This window comes from Haplochromis burtoni, unplaced genomic scaffold (genome assembly GCF_018398535.1).
Source record: "Haplochromis burtoni strain Fernald_Lab_line unplaced genomic scaffold, NCSU_Asbu1 Contig_288, whole genome shotgun sequence".
Lineage (NCBI taxonomy): Eukaryota > Metazoa > Chordata > Actinopteri > Cichliformes > Cichlidae > Haplochromis > Haplochromis burtoni.
This window is the reverse complement of record NW_024582649.1, coordinates 69,135-88,127: the sequence shown is the minus strand read 5'-3', so window position 1 is coordinate 88,127 and position 18,993 is coordinate 69,135. Positions and strand designations below refer to the sequence as shown.

The following is an 18,993-nucleotide window of genomic DNA, read 5'->3' as shown; positions in this document are numbered from 1 at the left end:
CGCCTGATCCAGCCTCACTTGAGCGGAGTTACATGTAACCGCAAACACGACCTGTCACAAGAACAGCGAGCCTTTGTGGCGTCTGCTTTTCACGCACCCATTATCTGCTCAGAAACCACACAAACACAGATCGCTGTCATCACCTCTCCGCCTCTCAGCTGGTGGTTTATTACATGTGGTTAGAGCTCATCCAACCACAAGCTACTGTGCCACAGCTCCTCGCTCTAACTGGGGAAAGGAATCAAACACCAGCAAGTGACTCATGAGCTTGGGAAACAGGGCTAAAGCTGTGAGTTAGACAGAGAAGGGGGAAAAAAGAGATGCTGGTCTTCGGTTTTAAGAGCAGAATATGAATAAACAAATGAAGGTCAAAGGTAACTGCAATAGACTAATCAGCACAAAGCTAATCAGTCAGTCACTGCAGCCTGTTGTCATGTGAACAGTACTGAAGAAATTAGCTGCTGGGGTTGAAATATCACATACCTCTGAGTTTCACTAAATGCATTCGTGTGAGAAAGCAAACCAGCGACCCAGATATAACTATAAAAGGTCAAGACTTTAGTTGCTGGTAAACAAAGAAGTTATAAATCTAATTTTGTGATGATACAACAGGAAAATCAAGTGTCTACTGACTCTGGGATGCATGGAAAAAAGCAAGCCTGCTCAATTTTAGCGAACAACACAACAACAATTACAATGGTTAAATAATTAAATGGGGAAAAAAAGAGTTGAGGGTGGTGGAGGGTTGTATTCATCCGCTGGGAAGTTTTTGACTCCAGGGTTAGGGCCAGTCTCTCTCCAGCCGGCTGTCTGAGGGTGCAGACAGGGGCAAAGAGAGCCCCCGGTGGCAGAGGACTCGCATGCCTGAAGAACCCTACATGGCAGCCTCAGGGCAAGCTACAGATAGCCCAACAACAGTTGGTTTGATGGCCAAAGGCTATTTTTCCATCATCTTGACCTGACCTGCACTAATCAGCCAGTGAGTTTGAGCTTTCAGAGATATGAAGAAAGAAAAAAAATACAACTGGAAAGAAACCCAGGACAAACAAAACAAAAGCATTGTTAGGGAAATGAATGCAAAAGAGGATTTGTTTTATCCTAATTATTTTTTATAAATCGCTGTAAGGCAAAATCATAATTAAAAACCAATTAAATGCCTAGCCTCACAAAAATAATATAGTTTAGTGGCCTTACAGATATGCCTGGTTAACAGTTTGTTAATGGCCACACATCAATGGACACAAATAATCCCACAATTATACCAGAAGCCAGCAGCGTGAGTCTGTTATCCAACTTGCTGACAGGTCCTGTTTTGATACTTTGGGTCACTGGATCGTTTTATGATTGCAATATTGAAACCTTATCTGTTGATACAGAAATACCATCGTCACAAGCTACTGTGTTGGAAATGGCTACTACATCCTCTGGTGGCCTAATTATGGTCTTCCAGTGTATCCTGGGAAACAGGAAGTGCTTGGTGTAATTTAACAAAAGCTTAAGAGAAAGCTTAAGAGTGCAAACGACTCTTGTTCATTGATTACCGATGGTGAGCTATCGAGTTGGCTGACAGTTGACAAGATCCAGCACAAACTCTCACTCAGGAGTTTGTGTGGCAGAAGGAGTCAAAACATGAAATGCCAGGATCTGTTTGGATTACGCTGCTTTCCACTGATCCTGTGAGGTATGATCATAAATGTTAATGTCTCAACCCCTTTTTTTAGAGTACTCTGTGGGATATGTACTTAAGCTTCTCCACTGTGTTAAAACTAAAACCAAATCTGAATTTCGGTTTTGCTTTCAAATGGTCGTAACGGGACTTCCAGAGCGATCTAAAAATAGCGACAGCACTGGAAGCAGCCCAGAGGTACAAAAGGACGCGACCCTCGAGGCAAGAACATCCCAAATTAAATCTATGGCTCTTGTGTTTTTATTGTTAAGCCTTTTTTGTAGAGCTCAGTACTCAGAAAATCACCTGCATGATTTAAGTGCAAATGTGAGGGTGTGATGTGTACAGCGAATGTAAACACTAGAACTGGAACAAAGAGTCAATCAGCTGATTAACAAGAAATCAATAGACTGGCTGTTTTGATTGGACAATTGTTGTTTTTCTTTAAGTGACATAAATACATAAATTAAAATCAATACCATGCAGATTAATCTTAAAGTGCTGTTTTCTGCCTGTCTGCAGCTGCAGATTGTTTCTCTTCTAGTCTTCAAACAAAAGTAAAAAAATAAAAATATTTTTTTTTAAAAACAGAAAGCCTTTTTTCTTCCCAGACAGTGATACCAGAAGGTCACAGGTCAGACAGTTAGACCAGTCTCAACGGGGACCAGGCAGCTGGGAGCACTGGCTCTCTGACCATTGAACAGGAAGCTCATTTTGTGTTTCCATTGGACATGACGTAAGTCCAGCTGCCAGCAGGAAAACAACATGTGCATGATCACAACACAACACAGCCCACAGAAAGAATCCCAGCACAGGGAATGGGAAGCAGGCCAACCCGACAATCAATTTTCAACTTGAACTCTCACTTTGGCCGATTTCCTCACTCTTCTACTGGAGCACAGAAAGCTGAAGGCGCATATCTAATAAACAGAAGTGGAGAGAATGATTGGCAGGAAAGGGTAGAAGAACACGCTATATTAGAATTATTTTTCATCTCCTGTCAGCTGTGTTTTTTAGCCTCTTATATCATTCTGAACTCTCTTTCTGCAACCCCTGGCTCTTTTGAATGACTATATTTTTCAAGCACATACTCAAAGGAGGTACTCAAAAATCTATGAATTATTTTTATAAAATCTATTTCACTCCAATGAAAATCCCTTCATTCCGCTGCAAAGTCAGGAGTGGAGACCTGACTTCAAAGCAAGGCTGAAAATAGCCAATAATCAGCTTTGTGTGAAGCCTGGTTGACATGCTTGCTGAATAATTCTCCAGCAGAGCTCAAAGTAGAAGTTAAGAACCAGTGTACTGGGGTTTCCTGCCACTTCCAGAGTTGCTCCAGCTGGCTATTCGCAAAAACTGGCATTGTTGCAATGAACTGAGGAACACGCGCTTGTGCAAAACAATGTCTGGAACGAGAAATGAGGCACCGAAGCTCACGCTGACGTGTGCGGTCATTAACTGACCATTAAAGGTTGTAAAGTTAGATTAAAATAAACTTTGCAAGTGAAAAATGTGCTATAGTGGAAGTATTGTGGATTTCTTTTGTTGAAACAAAATTGCTCTGGCTGTGTAATTATACTCAATGTGTTCTTACATTTTTTAAGCAGTTAATGGCTGCAAACGATCTCTAAACCTATTTTTTTATAATAGTCAGTGAAACTGGCAAAAATCTGATATATTCTTATTAGAGCAAATTTAGCCCATTCATTGTGCTGTTGGTAAATGTCATATTCTTAATTAAGATTGTTCCTCATTGAGAAATAGTTTATTTGAATGACTGATTTAATAAATGACAACAAAATATATTTTGAAAAGCTAAAACGAAAAAAATGCAAGAAAATGTCACATTTTTAAGAAGTCACTTTCTTAAAAATGTGACTTCTTAAAAACGTCACATGTCGATGGTTCTTTTGAAGCGCTGAGAAACCGTCGCGCCCTCCTCCATCCTTCCCCTCCTCACATTATACTAAGTGCTGGGGAAAATAACAACCAATGGGACTTCAAAATGCATCAGCATCAAAAAGCCATTTAATCATTGCTCTGCCTCCCTCTCTCTCTCCTTCCTCCAGCCCTCATGCCAAATACCATTTCATGTCTCTGGGGAGCAGGAAACATTTAATAAAACTTCTCTAATCGAGTTCAGCGGCAAAGAGCTGTGTGTCCTCGCTTTGTGCTTGTCATCTCTCAAAGACTTCTTCTTCTGCGAGACCCAGTTCGTCAAACGGTTTTATTCTCCGAGGCCAAACTGATGTTTTGGGGTTTTTTATGTAAGCAGACCTGACAAAAATTGACCTCATTGTGCCTTTTACGCTTTGGCTTCAAGCCCAAAAAAATATATAAAGTTTCAGGAACAGCTCAGGGCTACACACAAAGCCTGATCATTTCATTTGACTGCCATTTCATTCAACGCAAAGTTTACCAAATGTAGAATTTAAGCAGCAGTTCATTGGTACCATGTGGAAATACATGCATCTTGAACTGGTGCACACTGGAGCCTGGAGCATGTGTGTTTTTGCCATGTTAAAATACCAAGATGTCAGCATTTTAGGTTAACAAAGAGCATTTTGGAAGAAGAAAATATGCAAGCCGGTGTTTCGCCATGTAAAATATGAAGAATTTGCATCAGCATCCAGCATCAGCGAGTACTCAGAGTTAATTATTGACCGCTGTGGTATATATTGGTAAAATGGTTTCAGGGTGGCTTATTAAAAGAGAGCTTAAAATGGCAGCAGTAGCTTTTAATTGAGCTGTTTTAAAGTTTGAAAATAGCTTCATTTTAATGCCACTAAAAAGTCTGCAATTTAACTGGAATGACGGCAAACTCAAAGGCGGTGCTCGTGTCATCCTCTAGGACAGCTGGACCGAGTGACTCTCTTTGAACAGATCTGTCTTCTGTAAGCTGCTGAGACGCTCGGCCGCCTGAGACTCTGCTGAATGATACCCGACGCACCGCATGTGTTGCTGAAGCAGTCATTTTTCAAAAGCTACTACTGCTGTCTGAATATCTGTGAGTTCACTTCTTCCACAGTGAAGGGTTGTCGAGTGCGTGGGTGTAAACTTTTTAAGAAGTACCTCACGCTCTCTCCTCTTACTATTCATTCTCGCCTTCCTTTAAAAGCCCCATTTTGTGCAGTCTTCTTTAAAACGTTTTAGCTTTCATTTCTTTTCCACAGCACTTTTCTCTCAGGTGTATTATCAGGTCGCTGCAGCTCTGACCCTTCGCCTCCTCCCTACTGAATGCTAGCGGGACCTGAACTTCTCAGGAGGCTGCAGACTCAGTGTACGTCATTCTGGATAACAGAGTATAATGCTGAAAAGGGTACAGACTACAGATATAAGCGAAACTCTGTACTGACTGCAGCCAACTGAAAGCCTGATCCCTTGACTGCTGCATTTTGGAGACATGTACGGTCAGGGCCTTTTTGTGCACTGCAAAGGCTACACACACTTGCACACTAAAGAGAACGGCCAGGCAGAAGCACATTTACACTTTGGGAAACAGACAAACAAACTCGCCTTCAGTTAAATTCTCATATACAAATATTCCTTCATTTTCACTAACACAATATTTGGGATCTTTGGCCTTGCAAAAAAAATATATGCGCATGATGAACAGCCAAAGAGTCCAGAGTGGTCTCAGAAGGCAAATCTGACAGCTGGTAAACTGCAAAATGAAGGATTGGGAATTGGTTTATAAATCCTAATTTAAATCCTAAAAAAGAAAAAGCTCAGCAAAGTGTTTCAAGTTGACTTAACGGTGAAGCTGTAAGTGGGAAACTAACACTTTTCATCTATTTGCTTCTAATTATTTGCCGTTCTAATGCGGCCTTGTTGTCAGCTAATGGCAAACAAAACAAAGAGCTGACAAAAGTGGGCGTCGAGCAGCCCATGCATCTATTATAAAGATGTTTTAACGGGCTTTAGACATTTCCATTTAACACAATGGAACATAAACAAAATTGTAACACCGCAGATTTATACCTTAAGGATGATGACAGATTGTCATCACAGCTGTGCGACATCATGTGGTGACAGTTTCAAATCCTGTAATAGTCCAATGAAAATCCCTATCTGGAGCAAACTGTCCCAATATAAAGCTCTTATTAGACAAAGGAAAATATACCAGTTCTGATATGTTTACAATAAATTCTGTCTTCAGATCTTTCTATGCTGTTTTTTAATTACATACCTCACACAGAAGAACATCAGTACATGCGTCTCTGAAGAAAAATCATGTAAAAAACAAAAACAAGTCTTGAAAACCACAGGATAGTGACAAGCAACAAAAGGATCTGTCACTGAAACAGGACCTAATTGTGTCAACTATCTGTTGCAATAGATGGTTTAAGATTTTATTAAGTCAAGGACAATGCTTTTTTTAGGCATTTCTTAATTAAATGTAAAGGATACTTAAAATTGACCTTTTAATAGATGGTATAAGATCCCATATTATGGATGAGACGCCAGTAAAAACTTCTCAGGGTTTTTCTCTTAAATTCTCACTTTAAGAGTGTTATGGCACACTGATACAGGAAGCTTCAGAAACCTTGAAGCCTTTGGTTCATTATTTCTGAATCTAAAAACCTTTATGGGTTCCTGGGGCCCTTGGGATGCCTCTCAGTTGTATTCTTATTAGAATGTGGTGACTGGAGCACACAAAAAGGGATAACAAGCAGATCTCTCCTTGCAGGAAACAGAGGCAGCAAGTGCAGAGCAAACATCATCCTTATTTAATGCAGGCACTTTATCTGAGTTCCTTTAAGAGTTCTTTGGCACTGCACATTACCACAGAAAACTTTTTGACACATCACACTTAATTAGATGATTTCTACAAAACAAGCATGTAGAGCTGACGCCATGAAACTTCAGAAAAGGCTCCACATTAAATCTAGCAGGTCGGGTAGAGTGCGTGTATGAACCACGCGATACAGCCTTAGCATTACACAAACCCACCGAATAAATGTCACCCACAGAATCACATCTTTCAGTCACATTTACAGCCACGCTCTGTCTCACACACACACTTTTTTTTTCCTCACACAGACACACAAAGTCACAGCTTTTCCACTCACACGTTCTGTTCTGAAACCACAGGCACCACAAATAGCCATCATCACCTCTCTGCCTCTGTGCCTCTTGTCTGGCAGCTTATTACATGTAGTTAAACTCAGCCATCCAGCAGTCACCCCCACCCCCAAAGAGAGTACAGCTCCATCCTCCATGCTAGAACCCAAAATCAGAAAGCGACCGTCCTTGGTGTGTAACTATTATCCAGGAACATGTTGAGTTTAGATTGACTGACTGAGTAATTTTCTGGAGAGGCCATGAGTTCGTTTGTATATGAGCAAAAGTAAATTATGTTTTGTTTTTTTAATAACAGACATCTCCTAAGGTGGTAAATTAAATATCTTTAAAGTCTCAGATAACCAAAGCATAATGACAGAGAATGTATATAATAGTTACCAGTGCTACTGTGTGGTTGGTCGGTTTATTATTTAGTCATTTAGAAATACAACTGAAAAAAAGACTACCATCATGAGATCCAAGAGACCTTTAAATTGTTAGTTACAAGTAGATACTTCTTTTTCTGAAATTCTGAACTTCCGGGGTTTTTTTTAGACAGAAAAAGAAAAAAAGAGGGAAAACAGTGCATTTTTTAATCTAATCAGAAACACTGGAAAAAGTGTTGAACGTCTATATTAGTTGAAAACAATTTAACCATTTTTAAATGTTTGCTAGACAGAACTTAAAAAGAAAGAAAGTAACTAATAACTAAATACTTAATCAACAAGTATGCACACAGGATGCCCAAGCTGACCACACATCAATTTAGATATACTGGAGACATGTATAAGGTAAACAAGTATGATAGCTTTAGTTTGTACTCTGAATATCCTAATAAAGTTCCTTTCAAGTAGATGAAACACTACTAAAACAGGACCACCATAAACAGGAGGAGTACTTTTAGACTTTCACCCCCATTAATGTGAAAAGTGGCTGGTGTCTGGAGGAAAACCAACAATAACACAATATCACAGTGATGTTTTAATGATTCCCACTTGGAGCTTGTCAGCTCAGGAGTCAGTTGGAGCAGCAGCTCTGGAGCTGGCACACATTCAGACTCTTACTTAAGCAGACATTAACAGGGTGGATCATTGCTGACGAGGGGGTATGAAACCATTTTTGCAATAAAGGAGGGTCTTTTTAAATCTGTACTATTACGCCAACACCCACAGTCATTCTCGAACGACTCCACCCTCTCAACTATAAACTAAACAGTCATACAGTATGTTTTAACCTCAAGGCATCTAATGAGGCAAACAGGCTACATACTAAATCCCTAAACTCCTCTCTAACATCGAATTGCAAAATTGTTCTTAAACTGTCTAAATACCAAACATCTTATACAGCAGGAGGCTTTAAAGAAAGAAAGAAAGAAAGGAAGAAAGGCACAAAGATGTTCTGGCTGTATGTGTTAAGAAACGATAGTCCAGAAAAAGGAGGGATGGGAAAAGCTGTTAAATCCACCAACAGACCGTCTGGACTTAGAGGGCTTCACAGCACTGGCCATGAAATCTCCAACACACCACTGTCAGCTGGCAGGAGTCTGCACGCACACACACTCACACGCACACACAAGCAGCCCTGGGATTAATCCTGCATTTGGTTGGCATCCACCAGCAGGCTCATGTAGATCCAGCTGAATATCAAAACATATTCGGAAGGGATTTTTCAGGACAGGAATTAACAGCCGCAGAACCTAAAAGAGCTCAGATAAAAACACTACCTCCAAAGTAGGACCAACGGCTTTTTCACACGCAATGATCACTGTTAGGAACACGGGGAAATACCTCCTTTTAATGTACATACTATAGATTAGCTACACATATGGCTGTAGATGGAGAAAAATGCAGAAGAAGGTGCTCTCAGTTTAATGTACTGAAGCCGCTTTAATGTCAAAATCTAGAGCGTTTCCACACTGACACAGTGATAAAGACACTTCAAAGTTTGATAACAGAACTGACCTTGGATGCTTGAGGTTAACAAACAGGATAAAACATTTCTGGGGAAGACGTCCCAGTAATTTAGAGACTTGGGGGAAAGTTTTTTTGAGGTCATTCAGCAAGAGACTCTTTCACTTCTTAGAGTTCATTCAAAGCACTAAACACGGAAAAGTACTAGCCCATGTGTAAATACATAATGCAACAAACCTATAAAATATGAAACTTGTTTGAAATATTCATTTCAGTGGTCAGAAGGAAAAGACTCACACTTGGGCTAACTGCAAGGGGGCTTTAAAAGCACAGGAAAAATCTTACTCCTTGTGAGGCTAAATATGGACAACCAGGCTGTAATCAATCAGCGCACACAAACCTTTAAAATGGTCAGAGTTTAAAGGACTGTATAAATATGTGTCCAAGACTTCACAGAGGAATCTCCCCTAACTATGGGAGAGGCTTTCTTCACGACAGCTGGGAAGGAAGCCAGGCGCATACACAGCATGCACTGGGGCTCGTGTCACCAGCTGAACCTACACATGTCCAGACAGGTCGCCTTTCTTATCTTACACTTTCATTTAGACAGGCTGATTCCTACAAGAGTGGCTGCTAGTGTTGCGCGATACTTCAAATATTATTATCGAACCAATACCAAGTAGATACATGGTGTATACATGGTAGAGACTAGAGCAGGGCGATATGACCAAAAATATTTATCACGATATACATTTGAAAATTTGCGATAACGATATAACTGACGATATAATTGACACTAGACAAAATACTTTACAACTCCACAACTTTATTAGTGCAAAAAATAAAAAATCGATGTATTTTCACTTAAACAAGCAGCTGTTTTTTTTATATCCATTAAGTTATATAAAAATGTAACAGTGCAAATGCAAATTCCTCGCTGACAGTTTAACCAAAAGGCATTTCCAGTGGAAACTAGCTGACATATCCTCAGCATAACCATGTATAATATCCACAAAACTTAAAAAGAGGTTATACACACACAATACGGTAATATTATGTTGAAGCACAGTACGTATCACTCCGCGAGGCTCCTGCCTACGATAGCCGTAATGCTCCGACAAGCCATCAAGCGGTGCGGCTTTGTAGCTTAGCAAAGTCGTACTAAAACATTTGACAGATTTTTGAGCGCTGTGTACCACATAAAATCGTTTCGAGGTCAGTAAACACAACCAGAATTCATACATAAGGCACACGGGATTATAAGGGGCTCTGTCGATTTTCAGAAAATCAAAGGATTGATTTTAAGTGTGCCGTGTTTTCGAAAAAACACAGTAATAACGACAGCCCGCTAGCATGCGCTACCAAAAATAGTGCTTTGTTGTGTATCTGACGGACGAAAGCTAAACCAGTTCCACACCACTGAAGTTGCAGCATTTTTACAAACCAGTTCTGGTTCATCTGTTTCGTTCAACGATCCGCTTTCGCCCTTCTCATTCTCCGTCGCCGCCATGCTTTTTCCGCCATGTGCGTATTGGACGTACAAATACAGCTTATTGCGCCAGCATGCATCTGCTCTTATATAACTATCATTAGCTTACAGCTTTAAGTGTTTAAGGTATGTGCTAACTAAAAATAAAGACAAGATGACAGTTTATTGAAGTTTATTGAAATTTGCAGATTATTCATTGGAGTTTAATAAACTCAGCCGTCTGCTCCTTGCTATCTAAAATATAACAGGACACCGGAGTATATTCTCGAGCATCTCACACTTCTGATAATCAGCTGTCTGCTTGACGTTTATTCAGCTGTGTAAAAACTATAACTTTAATCTCAGCCAAACCGATTTACTCAGGAACAAATAAAATACTGAAAAAAGCCAAACAATAACATTTTTAAGTTATCTAAGGCTACGTTCACACTGCAGGTCTTGATGCTCAATTCCGATTTTTACATAATAATGTAAATAACATTATAATTGGCGTCTGTCTCGTGTCAGTGACGTAAAAGACGGATTTAATGCGACATGACCGTTCAAACAGCAGTCGCTTTCAAAAACATCGGATATGTATCGGATTCAGTACCACATACGAAAGTGACCCAGATCGGATTTGAAAATATCGGATTTGTGCCGTTCACACGGTCATACCATGATCGGATATGGGTCACATAGGGTCACAGCTTCTTCTTCTTCAGGGTTTAACGGCAGCTGGCATCCTTGTACATGCAGTGCTGCCATCTTCTGTTTCAGTCCGTTATTACACTCTTAAATCCTGCTACTTATTCCTGCGTCTTTTGGGATCTTAAAAGCTTCAAACGACGCGTCGACTATTAAATCAGTCGTCGACGATTTTGTTAGGCGACGTAATCGTGACTAGTCGACTAATCGTGGCAGCCCTACTGCGTATGAAAACAAAAGCACTGCGCATGCACGTTTTACCTACATTCTATCGCAATATTTCATTTTCTTATCGTTGCCCAACATTATACTGGTATTACCGTGAACAGTATGATATGGCCCAGCCCTAAAACAAAGTATAGATTTTATTCTGCTGGTACTGATTCAATCAAATATCAGCCTCGGTATCGATACTATTGATATTTGCATCGGTCAGCCCATCGGTCACTAGCAGCTGCTGCTTCAGATGTAACCACGGACTTTTGGGATTGGGTAGTTGACAGGTTTTAAGGGGGCTTTTGAGAGCAGTTGGCTTGTAAAAGTTATTTTCCACTGATTCAAAATGAACAAAATGAACCTTTGACCATGAGGCTGACTGACTGCAGTGAGTCAGTATTTCTATTTATCGTTGAACCTAATGACCATTTTAAGTAGTGATGAACGAGTATAACCATTTCCCTATTAATCAACGAACTTAATCTCAACAAAGATATGTAAATATAATGAAAAGCAGCACATCTTCACATTACAGCAGCGGCAAATACTTAACCTTGTTTTTGTTACACCAATTATTTGAGACACAACAAAATTGAATAACCCAAACACACTCTAGCAGTCACTGTGCAATCAAACATTTTTCACATCTGCAATTATCCGTGCATGTTCTTACCGGTAACATCTCATTTTCTTTGCTCCTTTCTTAAGCAAGGCTGATTAATGGATTGCACGTACTGGTGTACATTTCTCCACTGCCATTCCTTAATCAGTTTTTTGATCTCGGTAATCTTTCACCATCTTATTTGTAATCATTCCAGCAGCGCTTTGGCAAGAAATCAAATGCCACGCCAATAAAGCATATTCAATTTAAGTTAACTTGTATTGACTGGCAGGCTGGCTGACCTCCCACCATATATCACTGCACCTCCCCCATTCTCTCCATGCTTCATCCTGCTCAATTACTCATTTGAAATCAGTGCCTGAAAAACACATACACGCCTTGCAAGAGTTCTAAAACAACCCAAAAAATAAAATAAAAAAGAAAATATGATTGTAAAATGACATAAAAGAGGTAGAAAATGAAAGAACAGAGGGAATTATAGGAATTAAGGGAAGAAAAAATAGAGAAAACGCATGACTCACCTGTGCGCTCTATGTAGTCGACACATTTCTCGATGAAAAGTGGGATGGGGCGATCCGGGGTTACTAGGTTCTGCAAGGGAACGCCAAAGTAGTTGCTCTCCCAGGTTCTTCGAGTGGGTGGGTACAGCGGTTTGGGGGGCTTGGAGGATTTTGGCTAAGATAGCAAATAAAAAAATGAAAAACAGAGATGAGATGGCAAAGATCACAGGGTGTATGAAGATAATTGAATGCAAAATAAAATAAATAAATAGAAAAAATAGTAGTGGGTGAGGAAGGAATGATGGGGGAGAAGAGAGGATAATAAATAAGAGCAAGTTGAGAAAAGAGGAGGAATTCAATAGAAGAAAAGAGGAAGCAGAGAGGAAAATGAAAACGTGGAGAAGTGAACAAAAGGTTTAAAAAAGAGATTGAAGACAAGGGGTGGAAAAATAAAATGGAAAAACAGTAGGAACAAAACCGGGAAAATGACATAAAAAAACAGTAAAGGAATGAAGGGGCAATTGAGAAATAGACACCAGGGACAACAAAGATGGAGGAGGAGAGAGGGTGAAGAGGAGGCAGAACATTATCACAGGAGAAAAGGTGGAGGCGGAGGAGGGTAATCGGGGAATAGATCAGAAAGAAAATTAGTGGGATGAAGGGCATTCGAGTGGGAGACAGGATGTAGAAGAAGACAAGGAACACCAAAGATAAAAACAAGAGACAAAACAAGTCATTCAGACTGAAGCTGGGATGTGTAACAAGGTGCAACGTTAGCTTTGATTTCCCACACTCTTCTGCTCTTCAAAGTGTTGTCATGCCTACAGCAGTTCGAGATTCACTCTAATTGGCCAGAATGGTGACTAAACACCTTCCGTTTTGTACTTCCTGGTCTGGCTTTCGCTCTCCTCTCTGATTATTTAAGATGGTTTGAATATTCCAACAATTCCCTTTTATGATGCCCATGTAGTGCCGGTGGCTCTTCCTCTACTGATTTGCACTTTATTATCTGATCTGTGCTTCCATGGTTGCGGACTTGCTCTGAAGCATTTTTATGTGTTTTGTCTGTGCAAATAGTCTTGAGAGCTTGAAAAAAAAAACCTCAACTTCTTTAGGTTTTTTTGAAGATGTTTCAAGACGTTTTTGTTTCCAAGGTGTAATAAAAAAAAACGTGTGGGTCATTCAAGTTATCAGCCAACAGGTGAAACAACTGTGAGACATTGCCCCACCTCACCATCAAGTGAGTCACTGAGGTCACCTGAGGCAAGGTGTGAATGGGGGTTGCAACACAGGGGAAGGCATCACAGGACTGCACTGTAGATGATTGATAGCTACTGTCACAAGCCACCACCTCTGTTCAGTGATGGTCGCTAAAAGTAGGTGTAGATTTCCACCTTTGCTCCTCTTTCAAACCATCTGTTTTCTCTTTTCAAAAAGTGAACACAAAGGTGTGTTCTTTCTCCTTTAAGCAGACATGTACAGCTATTCTGTTGATGTGCTATGCGTTTGTGGAGTGGCTGTTTGGTCTCTCATATGTAGTTGTCTGAGCACTCCTCACTGCACCGCACCACATACACTATGCTGTTTAATTTGAGGAGCACAGCCCCCACTAGGGGTTTACTGGAACATCTCCATTAGATGTTCTAAAAATGTAGAAGTCCCTTGGGAAGAGAGGCGAAACATCTTCCAAAAAAACCCTAAACAAGTCCAGTTGCCTTCTTTTCAAGACTACAAACATCTTCAATCAAAAGCAGATGTCCCTGCTTAAGAATTTTTTTAAATGACAATGTTTGTTTTAACAGTTCTCAAACATGTCTGCAGAATATTTATCCACTCTGATCACCTAAAATTTACTTTGGAACACAAAATGACATTAACAGTACCTCCATTTCCCGCCTGTAATATATCACAAATAGCGCTATACCTGTAAGTAATTAACTAGGAATTTATATACTGAAGTCTGTTCATGTGTGGGCGTGAGCATGCATTGCATACTAATGCATGCTTTTAACTTCATTTTAAACACGGCTGTTTGATTTGTGCATGCGTGATTTTAAAATTTTCAGCTTTTCACCACAATAAAATGTTGCTCTAACAGTAATAATGTGCACAAAGCATTTTCTTCTTGGTTCTAGGGAACACACCATGTCTGGATGTCGTCAGAAGTTTCAGGCAAGCCTTTAAAGAGCTGTCAAAGACACAGTCTTTGCTCTGAAATTATACAGACACCAACTGTCTTTAACAGTGTGTCTTTTATCAAGCACCTTTATTGCTTGTCTAGGGCCTGCAAGGTGTGGAGGCTCATAAACTACTTTAGCAATGGGGCCAATCAATAAATTATCAAATTAGTTTGTTCTCCAGATGAGTCTCAGGCCAACAAAATTCGCTCACACCCACACACATCTGCTCACCCCTTACTATATGCAGTCTTTTCTTTACCCATGCACTCTATCAGTCTCTCGCTCTCTCCCATTTTCAGTGCAATAAAATGCTATTTCACTCATTCTCAGACAGAAAAAAAATCTTTTGTTTGACCTCCCTGTTCTGTAGAGCATTTTCAAAGCATCTTATTTCCAAAAAAAAAGGAAACAAAATAAATGTGATTCTTCAAAAGTCAATCTATCATAACAGACAAGTCTCACCTTCTTGGATTCTTTTGGCGTCTTGGGCGTCTTCTTCTTTTTCAGCTTCTTGTCCTCCTGCTCTGGGTCGGAGGTGATTGCAGGATTATCAATCCCACCCTTCCAAGGGTCGACGGGAGAGAGCAGCGGGTCCTCCTCGCTGCCCCGATGGGCTCTTCTGTTTTTCTTTTTCTGAGTGGCCGGGCCAGTCTCCTCTCCATCACTGTCCGAGTGGAATCGTCTTTGGTAGGCTTTCGTCTTGCTGAAAAGGATTTTTGAGCGATCTTTATATTTTGATGGCCGCCTTGCAGCCTGGGATTTCCGATCAAACCCATTCTCTTCCTCTCCTCCTCCGTGGAGAATGTGTAACCCACCAAAAGAGTTCTTTATTTTGATCAGGCGGTTGTGTGCATCTTCAGGCACAGCATATATGTCGTCATTGTGGAAGCCCCTGGGTCTGAGCAGGGTGTCCACAGGGTCTGCATAGTTGTCTGATGGCTCCACATCTTCAGTGTGCATCACTGGGGCACGTGGCATTCTTCGATTACTTCGCATACCAGCCTCAATGGTTTTGAGCAGGTTGGGGTCCAGCTTTTTAACATTAGGCCTGGGGAGCACTGGTTTGGGCCGGACGGGTGGAGGCACTTTGTGGTTGCGTTCATGGTCTCCGACAGGTGTGCTATGGACTGGGTACTCATTGCCCTCGAGGTCGATCCTGTATTTAGCCCGCTCACTGGGTGTGGGGAGAAGCTGAACATCATCGCCTATTGGACTATAAGGTGGAGGGGCCTCATTGTCGTCGTCGGACTCTGGGTAGTAAGTGTTGTAAGCTGGGGAGTGGCTATGGGGAGAGGTGGGGAAGACATCCTCACTGGCTCCTGTGGTGCACTCACGTGACGAGCTGTCAAACAGGAAGCAGCTCTCAATGTTAGGCTTCTTCTCTAGCACTTCATTGAAAAAAGGGGTGAAAACCTCAGTCTGTCGATGATACTGGGACAGCGAGTAGAGGGCCGTAAACTTGGCAGCAATCTCTGTGGCAATGTGCTCCCCCTCGGTCATCAACTCCTTGATGGCATCATTCTCAAAGAAATCCGCCTGGCTGTCTGTGATTGCCACCATCTGCACGGGGATTACATCCTGGACTTCTGCCAGGAAGGCTCGCAGGGTCGCCATGGAAGCTTTGCGTTTGGCAGAGTAGACCAAAATGTAGCCATGCACTAGTTCATCTTTACGAACACCAATGGCAGAGTGGTAGGAGAGGACGGTGACCTGGATCCTCCTCCTGCTGTCCCCTATGATCTTATCCAGTATCAGTGTGTTGCTCTGACCAGGCTGTCCAGCGCTACAGCAATGCGAGTCTAGAAACGGCGAGAGGATGAGGTCAACGCTGAAGGGATCCCAGCACATGGCGCACATGACTATTCTAAGGTCCATCTCTGACATGTCTTTGATACATGGCAGTGGGGCCAAGACCTCAAAGCTATGCTTTAGCCCCTCCAGCACTGCTCTGAGACCCTGCTTAATTTGGAACTCAGTAAATTTGCGAGGAAAGGCTCCGGAGGGGATGTCGACAAAGGTGCACTGCAATTTGTTTGCCAGCTGCTGACCCTGGTGCCTCAAGATGGGTATGTTTTTACAAACACTGTCTCTCTGATTTGCCAGGATGAGAATAAAAGGGAGCGGCTGAGCAAATCTATCTCGCCGACTCTGTGCTATCTCCGCCCTTATCCTGCCTATGCAATCGCCAATAGAGTTAAGCGACTCTATTGAGTTGAACACACAAAAGCAGCCGTGTGGCTTAAAAGTGGTGACCCATGTGTGGCTGAAGAGCAAAGTGGAGTTGACGTCCACAGGAAGAAGCTCCAGTTCATAGATTTTACCATCTAGAGTGTACTCATCGTCTGTAGACTGTGCTCGGATCTCATTGGCTAGGTCCTGTGAGAGACCCTCCTTTCCCAGGAGGCAGAGGTTTATTTTATCGATGTTGGCACTGTTATAGTAAAGATTAGAGCGTCCGTGGTCGAGCTGTACCAGCCTGTTTGCTAAAACTTGCTCCACTTTCAGATCCACACAGTTCTGCCCGCTCAGGCATGTCTCCTTAGTGGGATGATAAACAAACCCAATGTGTTTGAGGAGGAGCGACTCTCTATCTGGGGCAAGTTTCTGCAGTGCTCTGTATCTGGGCTCCTCATTCAGCACACTGTGAATTTCACTCATCTTGTCACAGCTGGGGGTTGCATTCAGGTCCAAGTCATAGAATAACTCGGCGTGCTCGAAAAGCATTTCCTGAAAATCCTCTTTAGCCCTTTCAACTATTTCCTGCTGGTGCCTACAGTAAACATCCCTCCTATCTGATTCCGTGATGTACTTGTAGGCCTCATCCTCCATGACAAAGCACATGACTTCCTCCCAAGGCTGCCCTGGAGTGATAAAATGAACCCTCTCCAATGTCTTCTTGAACCTCTCTTTCATTTCCCCCCTCCTCTTCTCAGACAGAAGGTGCTGGACGTGATTATGGTAAATTCTCTCACCGTCCGGTGTATCAAGAAGGTCAAAGGGTATCCTACGGTCACTGTTATCAATATGGTCCGTCTCGTCCCACGGTGTATTTTCCAGTATCACAAACCAGTACTGGAAATCAGACCTGTTCCGGATCACACTCTGTGCCTCGGGCCATGAAAGGTGTTCAATCTCGTCCAGGTTATTGAGGATGTTGTTAAGGGTTTTCGGTAGCGTCGTCAGATACTCCTCCCTTCTCCTCTTAATGTGCTCCTGTTTCAGTTGTGCAATGTGCTTTGTGAACATGTTGCGGGCCTTCTTGGTGCCCTCCAAGGTAATGAACTCATGATAGTCAGACTGCCCCTTTAGATTATTCATCACAGTTTTCCAAGTGATGTGATAATCTCTAACTGAGTGTACCATCAATTTCTCAAATCTATCTGTTGCTGAGGCAACAAGCTGACGTTGGATTTTATAGGCCTCCAGGTATGGCACAGTTTTTGGCTTCCCTCTTGTTTTATCCAGCTGCTGGATTAGGGCGTTGAAGCAAAGCTCTATGTTGACATTGGAGCGTGCTGACGTTTCAATTAGCATCAGGTTCTTCTTACTGGCAACAAAGCCCTGCAGGTCCCTCAGGTACTGGTCTACACACTCATCACATTTCGTGGCAGCAACAACAATAGGCTTCTTTGACTTGACAATTTGAGAGTAAAGGCTATTGACAAATTTCATTTGGTCATCAAACTTCCTGTTGCAACCCTTACTAACATCAATGCACAACAAAAAGGCATCGATGTTTAGCTTCCCATCAGGCATTTGCTTCTGATCAAAGTCCTGCTCCAAGCCCAGCTGGTCTGTGCAGATGTACATAAGCTTCTCTGCTGACTGGAGCTTGGTTGCTGCTGCCCGCTTTGTGTATGGCTGCAAGTTCGTACTCCGATGCGGAAGAAACGTCTGGTCATCGATGAACTCCGTTTGTTCAATGATTTGGATTTTATAGTCCAATCCCTCATCCCCTCGATGCGACACCTCTCCCCAGTACAAGAAGTGGTCGTTGTTAACTACACGACCACCAAAGTCTATCGTGCTGAGCACTGAGGTGTGCTCCGAGTAGTAGTTGTCTGCATCTGGACGCACATATCGGTTGCATAGGCAGGACTTCCCCACGCCACAATTTCCCTTCTCTTTCTCCGTCCCCGAGAGGCCAACCACGCTGACGGCGAATGTTGGGGGGCGTGCATCCTTGTTCTTGGCCATTATATCCCCCCACTCATTGCTAAACTAGTTACTCTCAGGAAGAAAAGGTCATGATATCATCCCAGGTCTGCTTGTCAGTGATACAGAGATGCATTCATTTTCATTTTCCCTGGTTCCAGTGAATGCTCTTCTCCGTATATATCTCGGTTTCTATCCTGGATCTTATTCAAGCTGGGATAGAGCAGCCCACGGCTCCTTTTATCACCTGCCTGCAAGATATGGAATTCAAAATTAGGAGAAGATACAAGCAAATCAAACAAATCCACATTTTCAGCCTTCTGTTGTACTTACTATAAAAAATATAATCAGCTTCTATTTGTCTACATCATGCTCTGGAACACACATGGACATGTAAATTGTGAAGCAATAAAAGAAAATCATACATGTTCATCTAAAATTAGATTGTGTTAACAAAAAATGAGGTAAAATACACTTTATCATATTTGAATAGGGAAAAAAGCT

The 18,993-nt window shown here is 41.8% G+C and overlaps 1 protein-coding gene across 2 annotated transcripts in view; it reads right to left on the bottom strand.

The window, feature by feature from the left end:
• Positions 1-18,993, bottom strand: part of arhgap5 (Rho GTPase activating protein 5) — a 49,678-nt gene that overhangs the window by 25,883 nt on the left and 4,802 nt on the right. For both annotated transcript variants that reach the window (XM_005941012.3, XM_042227884.1), the window contains exons 2-3: positions 14,797-18,740; positions 12,176-12,329 (exon numbers count right to left, since the gene is read on the bottom strand). In XM_005941012.3, the coding sequence (XP_005941074.1) occupies positions 12,176-12,329; positions 14,797-18,531 (3,889 nt within the window). In that variant the 5' untranslated portion in view covers positions 18,532-18,740. The remainder of the gene's footprint in view (positions 1-12,175; positions 12,330-14,796; positions 18,741-18,993) is intronic.